Source organism: Mytilus californianus, unplaced genomic scaffold (assembly GCF_021869535.1).
Source record: "Mytilus californianus isolate M0D057914Y unplaced genomic scaffold, xbMytCali1.0.p SCAF_1, whole genome shotgun sequence".
In the NCBI taxonomy this organism is placed as follows: Eukaryota; Metazoa; Mollusca; class Bivalvia; order Mytilida; family Mytilidae; genus Mytilus; species Mytilus californianus.
Genome location: NW_026262581.1, coordinates 25,614,643 through 25,628,037, shown reverse-complemented (window position 1 = coordinate 25,628,037; position 13,395 = coordinate 25,614,643). Strand labels below are relative to the sequence as shown.

Sequence of the window (13,395 nt, the reverse complement as noted above, 5' to 3'; positions counted from 1 at the left end):
AATATATTATTATTTAATATATGCAGCACGAACTATCAATATGCTAATCTGAAGACATCAGGATAGAATAGGGAGATGTTTTCATATCAAGATAACGATAGTTCAAGTATATCATCTAGTTATACATTCGTCTGTGAATTACTCGCTTGAACATACATGAGATGAATAGATTGTACTAAGAAAGACTTTTGAACTGTTTTTTACACCCATCTTTTAAGTCTCAGCTAATATATGTAGTTTGTTTACAACTGTACAAGGAACTTCCTTTTTATATTTTATGACTAAGAAATATTGAAAAAATCATAATACTATCACACTGTTACCCAAATGTCTTAAAAAATTGAACACACGTTTAATAATTTCATGCGTCCGAAGCGCTTTTCTGGATTTACCTTCATCAGGAACGCTCAAAGCCAAACATTTGAAATCCGAGGGATGTAAGTAATAGTTGTACACTTAGTGGCGTTGATACAAAACAAAATATCATGTGAAATTAAATGCCCTAACACTTCCCATCATACTTTTCTACCTCACAAAGATAATTTGTAAATATTTGTCATTGCATTTAATAACTATTAGCACGTCTCATTGAAAGTAAATTTTAAGAGTATTTTTATATGGCACTATTCATAACTACTTTCTTAAAATCTCACATATAAAGGTATACGCACTTAACTTTATTCCTAAGACTTTTCATTATGTGATTGAGTATTTGACCACAGCCTTTTAAAGGTTTAAAGTCTCAAATTAACATACTTCTCAGATCAAAAAAAGGATTTTGTTTACATTAGACATAAATTGTGTTTTTGCCTTAAAAAATGTGTTACAAAAAGTTTGATGAAAGAATTAAGTAGACGTTTTAAGTAATTTATGGTTACGAAATCCCCTACTTAATAATCTATCAGTGATGCATTGATTACGTTCGTTAAAATCTATGACATCACTACACACACGGGCATAACGAACGAGTTGGGATATATAAACACCGTGTGATGGAGCCAAAGGAACTTTAGAAGGCTTATTGGAATTTGGAAAACAGTATTGCTATTATTCTTCGTTGCCCTTTTAAGAATATAATAAATAATAAATCAATTTTTATTACACTTGACAATGAGCAAAAAAAATGGTTGGGTTTTAGTCCTTTAGTAATTTTATCATTGTAAGCTTATTCTATTGTGTTAAACATTATATTTAGATATTTCCGGTAATGTTTTGACATTCGATTGACAAAAAGGTAAATAACTGTATTTTGTACAACTGGTATATTCCTGATTACAATATTGACACTGGCGCGGACGTCGGGTATCCTATAAAAACAGGATGCATAGAAGAGATGTACGATTGCCAATATTACAACTATCCATAAAATTTCACAATACAGCTGATTTTAGCTACCATATATCACTGTATAACCTACAGCAATGAGAAAAATCCGTATCGTATAGTCAGATGTGAAAGGCCCCGACGTGATACAATTTACACAAAACATTAAACGGCCTGATTTATAATAAAACAATAAATGAAAATCAAGTATGACAGACCTAAGCGAACGGCAATCACTAAATTACAGTCTCTTGACTGGGAGATAGGCAAATGCAGAATGTTTCAGGGTTAAACATAGTTGCGAGCGAGTAACCATCTCCCTTTCCTGTGATAGTGGTGTAACAGCACAAAATAATAACAAACTTGTAAATATCAGTGAGAAACGATCGGACTCATCAGATTGACACGAAGCAATATACAACTTACATAAGGACAAAAGACGAAATGCACCGACATGAGAGTATCCGCGGTTTTTTTCGCATTTCTTCTCCTCTACTGTGACATCACTAAATGAGACACTTCACCCCATTACTTTTAGTGAGACGATGACTGATACTAGCAGAGAAGGTCTGCGTATCCTTCCGAAGCACCTGAGATTATCCCGTTTCGTGGGGTGTTCGTTTTGCTCAGTCGTTACTTTCTATTAAGTGTTATAATAATTAAACTTATTTGTGTGTTTGTCGTGTTTCGTTTCCTGCAATGGGGTTGTCATTTTTCTCAACTCATATTAGTTTTGAATGTCCTCTTTATATCGTTGACATATTTTTTGAACCTACACATAGATATTCAACATGTTCCAATTTCAACTTGATATCGATATTTATTAAATTATATGATCAATTCAACCTTTAAACAGATAAATCAGCATGTACAATACTGATGACGTTGCCTTGTTGATATTACTACAGCTTTTTTTTCTGCCCGGTCCAATTCAGAAAAAATTACGTATTGCCTATGGGCTATTACAGAACATTGATTTCCGTTTTTTTAACATCTCACGAAATTTAGGACGCATTGAGATACGTTTTAAAAGGGATAAGAATATTTTTTAATAATATTTTGTAATTTAAAATAACATAAAAAATTAATACGAATGGTTCAAAAGTCTGATGTATTCTTCCTAGCAACGTCATAGTTCAAAGTTGCTTGATATAATGACGTGTTTTAGGAAATATTTCATGCTTGTACTTTAACAAAAAATCAGAAATGTCATCATTATTGACAAAATGCATCGTGACTGCGAAAATTAAGTTCAAATATGATGCGTTATGAACTGACTGTTTCTGTATTTGTTATACATTCTTGATCAGCTGTATTGGCCTTCAAATCTTCGTGTCTTGGGCCAAATAATGCTAACCTCGAATCTGTAACAGGGACAACACAGAGACAGCCAACTATAGTAACACCAATCTGAAGCAGCAGAATACATAGTATACATTTCTCAGTTGAAACAATAGTTGAAAGCTTGAGATTTCCATAAATTTTTTCAAGATAAAGACTTGCAGTTTTTTGTCAATGTTAACGTTATATCATCAAGAGCTTTATTTATGCATTAGGACTTCATGGACTTATTAGAAATATCTAGGTAACATATGTCTTAGACTTTGTTTAATATGATGTACCAACAGTCGGAATCTCCTTTCTTTGATCATAGGTCTGTTTTACTTCGCATTAGTTCACGGTTTGTACCACTGGTATGGGCTAGCCCTTTCTTTAATGGGATCTTGATACTTGATTAGATACGTATGTCGAGGAATCAATTCTCAAAAATCAATGATTCATTATATATAAACGTTTAACACAATCGCTATAGATTTCTACATATTTTTAATATATTATTTTTTCTATATACTAGAATGCAAAAAGAACTAAAATTATGTTGATGTGAAAACATCAAGTATATTCATTAGTGTTATGTTTAATCTGAACACTACTCGCGCCAATCGATATGTAACGATTAATGCACACAGATGAAAAGTATTGTGACGTACTATATAGAATCAGTTTCTTAAGATTAGTTTTTCAGCCACTTCTACCTCACGATAACAAATTTAAAAATATTTCTATTGAATTATGTAAATGTGGACACTACGTGTTGACATCTTGTTAAAAGAGCATTTATTTGGCACTGTTTTTAACGGTTTTCTTACAAGCAGACAAACAACAGTTTAAGGGATTTGCTTTATATTTAAGACAATTCATTTACTGTTAAAGTATTGAAAAGTCAGCAATTTTAAGATCAATGAAGTCTCAAATCAATATTATTGCATCTACACGTGTGTAAATCACAGACGAAAATGATGTTTTATGCATACGTTAAAGAGGCATACAGGGATCCAACCAAAGAAAACAAATGTTTTTTCTTTAAAAAAGGAACTTGTACTGAAGGAAAAACGTATGTATTCTATATATCACAGGCGTATAAACAATGCACACTTGAAATATTTATTTTTAATTTTGGCCCACATGTTTATATGTTTAGTATTCCCTTTTTGGTCGTCATAACGTTTGTGTTTATTTCATTCACTTTTTATATACGATCTGTTTGTTTTGTCTCATTAACCAAATATCAAATGGCGCATAATGTGTAATTCGTAATACGGGTTACTCGAACGGGCCGCTAAGTTCTAATAAAGTAAATAACTAATTTTAGATTTTTAAACGATTTATAGAAGTTCATTTGTGTGATTTGTTGAAAAATTCAAGCAATATAAATTCTTTGGTACTCAATAGTATAATCAGTGTATAAATATTTAATCATTCATTTTGGATTTGCATTACAGATAATTTATTCAAATTAATTTCAGAGTGATTTGAATGAATTATTTATATGCAGATGTGTCTGTGAAAATTTTGAATTGATTTAACACTAATAAATACGTAAGCGGAAACCAGGAAGATATTAAATTGTAGATGAAATATAAAAGATCTTTGTGCAATTTAAAGATAAGTATGTTTTGAGAGGAATGGATCATAACGCTCAAATAGATGTCTGGTGGTTATAACCCCGGAGTTGAATAATCCGACAGCGATGGGATTGCCAAAAAATGCGCCTGCATCTGAATAAGAAACGGAATCCTCGTTTCTGATGAGGCTTGAGTTATAGATTATATGTTCTGAAGTTGTGTTTCTTTTTATTTATTTTAAATTTTCCTTTTAAATTGTCTTCGTGGCATTATGTTTTGGTCGTATGACTTTTGACGTGACTCGGTATTTATGCATACTGCTATCGGTTTTTTTTTTACTTCGGGTATTCCTGGTGCAGGTGGGTCCTGAGGCGTGATTCGGACGCAAGCACTTTTTACAGTTCTGTTTCCATTTTGTTTACTATTATATTAATATTATACTACATTTGTACTTTACCGAGAACGTGTAGACTATTTATGGTATTTACTACCAAGAAATTTTTTTTTTTATCGGCGTCTGTCAATTTACTAACAATTGCAAAATAAAAAACAAAGTTGTGTTGGGGTCTTTGTCAAATTTACTTTCAACTTCAACAATTTTTCGTTGGCGTCTTTGTTATATTGATTTGTTTGTTTGTTTGAATTGTTAAGTACGTTCTTTTGTATGTCTGTGCTGTAAATTTACACAGTGTTGGCAGCGTATTGTTATATTGATCTTTTATATCTGTTTTAGTTGCTTATCAAAATTTGTCAAAATAACGGAACTATAAACAACTATTATACAAGTGGGAGGTTAAACTAGCTATAACACCAGGTTTAACCACTATTTTCTTTGGAAATGCCTGTACCAAATCAGGAATATGACAGTTGTTTTCCAGTCGTTGGTTGATAACATTTGACGTTGTCAGTTTTTTTTTTCTGAATTTCCCTTTTTTGGATTTGTCTTTGAATTCGGTATTTTTGTTATACTCTTTTTCTGTACCAGCGAATATACATGCCACAGTTGCCACACAATTTTGTGGGTTCAATCTGTAACGATATAAGTAACAAAAATTTAGACATTTTGCATTTTTGTAAATTACCTAACCTTGACAGACATTATATAAAATATAAGTCATTTTATAAAACGAATGATTTTTTTTAACAAAATTCAACAAATTGTTATTTCAGTTTCAGGTTATTTGTAAAAAAAATATATACCATATAGATACAAGATCAAATAGAGGCAAAACAAAATAATTTTGACAAATAAAACTAATGGTTAAGTGAAATTAATTTTATTCTTCAAATACAAGCAGGAAATGTTTGTATATCTTCAACTAGTAGTCACAGAAAAACTACGGAAGTATTAACTTTAGAGGGTCATTCTATGGTCATCTTTTCATGATAATAGAAGGGCAAATAGTTCTTACAACAGAACAAATATTTATATAAGAAAAAAAAACAAGCACAAGATTCCGATCACAGCAGAGCAAACAGTTCTTACAACACAACAAATATTTACAAAAACAAAACTCTAAATTCAAAACAAAAGTGTGTAACATAAAGAAAGAGCACCATGCATATTTGAACTGATAAATTGTTGTTTGTTTCTCGTCATGAATCAATCAGAAATCCAATAGCTAAGTTCTGCAATTTTTTGGAAGATAAGTCAATTTATAAAATGTCTAAATCTCACGGGTATTCTTAGAAAATGCCTAAAATGTTCAAGCAGTTTACAAAATACCTGTAATAGATATAAATTAAAGGTCCCTATTGTATTTGCGAAATTCCTTATTTTCCTCCAATTGAATAGATGTGATCAATGGCAAAAGTTATTTAGCAATTTTAATTGATGTAAGCATTTCATACATACAGAAATGCGATGTACCTCTTATTTCACACTATATTATTTTATTTATATTATGCTTGCTTATATTCGAAAACATGATGCAAGACGCTTTTCGACTTCTCAAGACTTACCAGAGGCGCTCGAATAAAAACTGTTCTGAGATCAAATCAATTAAGGAGTTAAAGAACGTTAAAAACCAAATATTCTAAAATCTAAGACCATCTCTTCCTAGTGGTAGAAAAACCTTCGTAGTTAAAATAAGTGAAAAAATAAATGAAGACAAAGAATTCGTATAAATGAAGACAAAAAAGTTCGTTTCCAGATATTTTGTCAATATAAATAACAATGAATAACATGAATATTAAACAATTAACCAAGGATTTCAGAATTTGTTAAATCTATAAATTTTACTGTATTGTTTCTTCTAATATTATGTTCCAGTAAACATTGAATTCATTGCCGCTCATACCATTTCAATGGTTTCCAACTTGGATTAGAATTATCATTTGGTTGTCTCCCATTTTTCTGATTTACTGAAATATTCAATTAAATCAAAATTACATTAAGGACAGCTGATTTTGAAAAAAAAATCATTGTCGTGTCAGCAGCATTGTTTTATGATCATAGACACATACTTGTTCTATGTAACGGAGAGCTTTTCCAGATAAAGTGTCGAACCGAATGCGGCATTCTTGACATATATGTTGACAAGTTTGCAAAATACCGCGTTGAATGCACGGTATTATTTCGTTTTATTTGTTTCTATTCCTCATTCTATATTTTTTTGCCTTTCCTTGTTTAGATGCTGCACAGTTCATTATTCTAGTCATTCAGATTTCTAATTATTTTAGAATGCACATTTAAATATGCATCATACTTTTTCATCAGAAATCTAAAGAGATAGGTACTGCGAGATACAGTCTTTGTATTTGAATAGTTTGTTTGTTATATTTTCGTTTACAATTTATAAGAATGATAATAAGTATTCTTTTCGATCTACCGGTTTGAGGTAGACATTTACTTATTCGCAGAATGTGATTTTAATGTATTCGTTTGCAATTAAAACGGTTTGCTTCTGAAATATAACACCCTTAACTTGATATAATGCTTACAGGTTGGCAATAGTATTGAATGTTTTTAATGATAATTCGACAATATTCTCCCAATCTTTGAAATATATCAAGTTTCTACATACTTTCAGATAGTTCTTGAAGTCTTTCATGGTAGTCACCTGGTCTGAAAAATAGATTTATTTAGTACTGAAAAAAATGAGAGTTTTGAACTGTTATCTTCGGAGCCTTGAAACACAAGTAAACGTTTTACCGTCTTTCGTCGTCATCACTAGTAAATAGAATTGATCTTAAATGTCATTTTGATGTCAACACACCTTTAGAGACTAAACAATAAGTTATTAGTAATTTTCAGCCTTCTTGTCAATTTTCAGACTTATCCACTGTGATGAATTATATAATGTTCAGAAAATTGGTTTGCAGTGAATTAAGATCTGGTCAGTTGATGCTCAGGCGGTCCAATAGCTGATATTTACTCGTACACATCAAACATCGTGATTCTGCATACTAGTCTGAAATACTACTGAAAAGGTCTTAATTGACCGTAAGCGTATTGTCTGAACAGTACTGAATTTACCGTAATGGATAAGTCTGAAAAATGACCGAAAGACTGAACATGCATAAATAATTTTTTGTCAGACTTTTCAGATGATGTTAAAAAAACCGTTTCATACTAAAATGTATATACTAGTGCATCTTAAACTTAAATTTCAAGCAATAATTTTCCTTTATTTTACCAAATGGAATGTTCACAACCACCCTTTTTTAAATCAATTTAGAATTAGGATAACAGTATAAACATTAAGTGATTGAAAAAAAAAAATTTTCATATTTAAACTTTTCCATTCCTATCTCATGTGTGTGTCACTATTTTGTTCACAGTAACAAATATACATAATGCATGTTTTTTTTAAACGAATGTTTATATGAACAAAACAATTATTTTTTTTAACTATTATAACTTGAAATACATACTACTGTTGCTTTTGTGACTTAAAATCGGAAAAATAAATTACTGTTTCATTTTAAATCATAAATTTATTTATTTGGTGAATGCCTATTGTGCTTTTGATACAAAATTTGTCTCCAATTGGAAAAAAATCTTTGTTCAAGGTTTTAAGATAAATGTTCTTACCAAATCAACATTTTCACATTGGTTTACGGTAAGCATAAAAAAACATTTGTGTCAAATTCTGACAAAGTCCACCATATTATAGTTCAATATTCAATACTGCACTTTGAACACCTTATTCATTTAATATCTCAAAGGGTCTTTTTATAGTCTCTGTAACCGAACGATGTTAGTTTTTATTGACCCAACCGTAAGTCAATAAACATTATAAGCACAACTCATCCTATCTAGCTTGACAGATTTTTAAACAAACATAGTGCACATATAAAGACGTACATATAGGTTTTTTTTTAGGACAAACCAAATTTAATAGAGTTAAATCTTTGCCTAGGGATAGAAAAACCTTAGTTTTTCGAGTAATTCAACATCTCATACGAAGTATATTAACGGAAATAAAGACATCATGTGTTTATTTCCGATGCATAGATCACATGAGTGAATCAATATTAATTCCATAAATGTCATTTTTAATGATCTGACAACAGTATCGTAACTATGTACCTTCTGAATAAATCTGTTCAAAGGTTTGGTAAGCTTTTGAGGTGAATGACGACATTTTTGTGCTTTGTATAGAACATTACCACTAAAGATTGGATGTGAAATACCTGAACGTATAAGATGTCTGCACGTTGATTTATATTTACGAATACAGTCCTTGTACCGATGATAAAATTTAGTAAATGTTTTGAATAGGTTGTGATATCGAAAACACTGGTGTAATAATTTTTCAGTAATACAGAGATTTCTTTCGTTAAAATCAAATACATTGTTACATACACCAGCGAATCGAACAAGATGAGAGATATATATAAACACCATAAGACAAGGGAACGTCTTCATCTAAAAATGGATAAATAACAATAGGAAATTAAAAATCACTCTTTCAAGATCTGCGAAAGAGCAGTGTTCATTGTTAATATTAGTTTTATTTAAAGTCAGTTCAGCAGAATAAATCTCTTTAGTGTACATACTGAAGTCGTCATTATCGAGAGACAATATATCATCCAAATATCTAAAAGTGTTATCAAATGTTTGCATCAGATGTTGTTTCGATGGGTCTTGGCTGATTTTAGTGATAGATTGTTACTCGTAATAATACAGAAACAGGTCCGCAATAAGTGGTGCACAGTTAGTTCCCATTAGAATTTCGATAAGTTGACGATATACTGAATCTCCATAGCGAACAAAAATGTTAACTAGTAAAAACTCAAGTGCAATTATCGTATGAAAGCAAGTCCAACTGACATAGTTCTTTTGTTCTTTTGTTTGTTGTTACTAAAAATTACCCAAAAGAGTTTGACCATATATATTCGCATTCTGACTTTTTGAATGTCCATTCGATTAGGTATGTGAATTTTTGCTTAATGAGATTATATGGCAAAGTGGTATATAGGAAAGAAAAATCACAGCTATGAACAAATTTGAAATTAGTGTACTAGTAAGTAGAATTGACAGTTAAGTAGTGGAATAATGACTTGAAGACGAAATAAATTTATATTTGTAAGGTGTTTTGTGCAGACACTCATTCCAATTAGTAATTGACGGGGGACGATGTTTAGGTCCTTTACTAAGGAACGATTTCATTTCTCGGTCATGGACGATGTTAAGGTCTCCTGTAAAAAACCTTTGTTTTAGGTCAGACAATGTTTCCCTTTTGCCAACACAGTGTTGATTTGTAAGGCTATACATAGTCAATTTTTGGTGGACGAAACCTTTTCTTTACAATGACATAATGTTTTAAGGGAATAATAAACGTATTTCAGTGGTGAATGAGGGATGCAACTTTGGTTTTCCAATATGTTCTTTTTACTGTTACTATGAAAAATTATTCCTATTTTTCTGTTCGTTTTGATTTGCAACTTTCATAGTTAACATTAAAAGAAATAAAGATTGTTTTAGTTATAAGTTCGGCCAATATCGTAATAAATACCAAAATGGTAAGTTTATTAATAAAAAGTAAAATTCTAATGATGTGATGTGGTAAAATTGATGTTTCTTTTATTTTATCGTTCATTGAATAAAGCACTTTTATTTCAAATTCAACAAAGATTCAAAATGCAGCAACAGCTATTGTACCCATTTTTGTAATGTTAAAGTTTTGCTAGTTGGAAGGAAGACATATTAAGTTAGTACATTTCTAGTTACAGATTATTGACGTGTAGCAGTTACATTACCTCTCAACCTATATTGTAATTATTCCCCAAATTTCAGTTATAATCAGACTTTCCAAATGATTAAAAGCTTGTTTAAAGACGACAATTGCTATATTTTCTACAAAAAATATAGATTAAGCTGGAGCCCCTCCCTTGAGCTTAAATAAATCATAAATACAGTTATCATTTATTTGTCGTTGATTCATTATGAAAAGTAAAAAAACAAAAATACCGAACTCCAAGGAAATTCAGAACGGAAAGTCCCTTTTCAAATAGCAAAAATCAAATGATCAAACACATGAAACGAATATAAAACAATTGTCATATTTATGACTTGGTACAGGCATTTTCTCATGTAGGAAATGGTTGATTAAACCTGGTTTTATAGCTAGATAAACCTTTCACTTGTAGGACTATAGGTTGCATTTCTGTAAATATAGACAATGCAATTTCCCATAGGAACTCCCTTTACAGCTAAGAATGTGCCACTTTTACTTTGAATTTTCGTAAAAAATTATATCCTAGAATGGAAAGCTGATATGCACTACTATTTTATTCAAAGGTCAAAACATGATTGCATATGGTTTATAAACTTCAAAGTATAACAAATTTCTAGATAATAACGGTGTTTTAAACTGGTTGTCTAGAATAATAGTTGTATTACCTTCCTCTCCAGGTACAAGAAAATTCGTTTTTGTAACACATGTAGCAAGGCAACACCATAAGTATCAGTCCAAGAATACCTGCAACAATAACCCACGCTGGGTTGGCAGGGTATTCCCAAAATGTGATAGGTCGATCTGTTGTGGTTGTGGTCGTTGTTGTAGTTTGCGGTATGACGATAAAAACTATTGCTGTCCCTTGAAGACTTCCAGTATCTGTTGCCTGAACGGTAAAGCTTATACTTGAACCATAACCGTAACTTGTTAAAGAATTCTTTAAGTATAAATCACCATTTGCTTGAATTCCAAATGTTTCTGTTCCTAAAGCTGTTTGGTCAATGCTGTAAATGAAAATTCCTGGAAAATACATCAGTAAAGATTAAAGACACCAGAATAGAGAGGCGGAAGATACAAAACTATTACATCAGAAGCGAACTTATATTGTCATTGCCAAAAAAAAATGACCAAAAGACAAACAACAGTCTACAATAGACATTATTGAAAACCAAAGACTGAGCGACAAATACTCAAACAAAACCAGAGTGGTCTCAAATGCTCCAAAAGGGTAAGCAGGTTCTGATCCATAAGTGACACCTGTCTTGTTGCTCATGGTAGTAATACACAGGCGATAAGTCGAATCCGGTAGGTCACATTCAAAAAAGAGAGGGTGGATAACGAGATAAACAAAATCCCAATAAAACTAAATAGAACAATAAGAATCATGTAGAAATCCTGCAAGAACTCGGATGCATTTGAGTAAATTTATCTTTTCGTTCACCACTGGAGGCACCTGTAATTTTGCTCATTACAAGTAAACATACGGTCATAGATAATATTTTTAGTATGACTTTGTGGATACAACAAGAGGAAATTGTTTATAATAAAACAGGTATGACTTAACAGGTCAACCGAATTATTATGGCGTCCATACGGATGTATTTATTTAGTCGAGGGGATGAATTCAACCTTACCACAAGGAACCTTTTGTTCAAAGCTTCTAGGCAAGCAGTAACCGCCTATGTTTAAATCATTCAAGTACATGAAAGCTCTAGCATATTGTTTCAATTGATAGTTATATAATATATCTACAAGCATTTGTGGAAAATGGAATATAGTAATATAGCATCTGGCAGATGATCACAACACGTTAAAGAATATTAATCACAGCTTTTTTTTTAATATGTATCAATTAATTGCTTTAACATCTCTTAATTCTATTGTAAAACTACAACAACTGCCAAAATGGTGTTATGTATATAAATATGAGACAGAGTTTTACCGAAAACATTTGGATAAAAGATGTTTTGTACTAAGATGCATGATAATTTTAAATACGATGAAATATAGTTTAAATACAACTGTCATTCTTACACTGCAGTTTCTAATCTCATTCTTTTCTTTTATCGGTGAATTTTAAAAATACGAAAGCTAAACAAAAGAACTGACCAAATGAACCAGTATCGGCATCAGTTGCAACCGTCGAACCAAAGGCAGTGTTAGGAGGATAGTTAATATCTAGGTAGTAAGTAAACAGATTATTCGAAAACCTTGGAGTATTGTCATTGATATTATTAACGGTTATGGTTAAAGATGCACTGTCGGTAAATGCACCATCTGACACAACCACTGTACAAATAAAGGATGCAGCAGAACCGACAGCATCAACATCAATATCAGTAGCCAGGCTGATGAATCCTGTTGATGGAGCTATCGCAAAATATCCAACATTTGATGCACAGGTCATGGAAAACTTATGAATGTCACCGTTATCCTCATCTTGGTAGAGGTAACTAGGGTCAGCTAAAGTAGTACCAGCCTTAAATGTAAATCATGTTTAAAAGAATATCAGTTGTGCTTAATAAAAATGGTTTCAGACATTACTATTTGCTTTTTGTACTTTTGCGTTTTTAAAATTGATTTGATATATGCACTCTCCCTTAAGCTTATAGTGATCTATATGGTAGGAAATCAAACCGTAGCTCCTGGATAATGTTATTATCTTGAATAGAGAATTGCATCATCAAATATATTTTATATATGAAATAGAAAACAATATAAAAGCAATGAAACCATTATTAATTAATCCCCTGTCAAATTATGTCTTGGAATCAAAGTGAACTAATTATAATTTCATTAATTTAATTTGCAACGGGAAAATTCCATTACTTTACAGATGTACGTAGCTATAACTAAGAAAATATCCCGATATTTTGCGTTATGTTATTTAAATTCTTTGTCATAGTAAATGAAAATTCCCAATTAAATAAATCAAGTCCAAATAGACGCCAGCAATGTTGATGCTACAATCTTATATTTAT

At 31.2% G+C, this 13,395-nt stretch overlaps 1 protein-coding gene across 1 annotated transcript in view; it reads right to left on the bottom strand.

The window, feature by feature from the left end:
- Nucleotides 1–5,490: 5,490 nt before the first annotated feature.
- The window catches only part of LOC127717871 (cadherin EGF LAG seven-pass G-type receptor 1-like), a 37,623-nt gene continuing 29,718 nt past the window's right edge, over nucleotides 5,491–13,395 (bottom strand). Inside the window, exons 16-19 of the mRNA XM_052223733.1 lie at nucleotides 12,524–12,893; nucleotides 11,080–11,434; nucleotides 7,256–7,296; nucleotides 5,491–6,593 (exon numbers count right to left, since the gene is read on the bottom strand). Coding sequence (XP_052079693.1) covers nucleotides 6,514–6,593; nucleotides 7,256–7,296; nucleotides 11,080–11,434; nucleotides 12,524–12,893 — 846 coding nt within the window. The 3' untranslated portion in view covers nucleotides 5,491–6,513. The remainder of the gene's footprint in view (nucleotides 6,594–7,255; nucleotides 7,297–11,079; nucleotides 11,435–12,523; nucleotides 12,894–13,395) is intronic.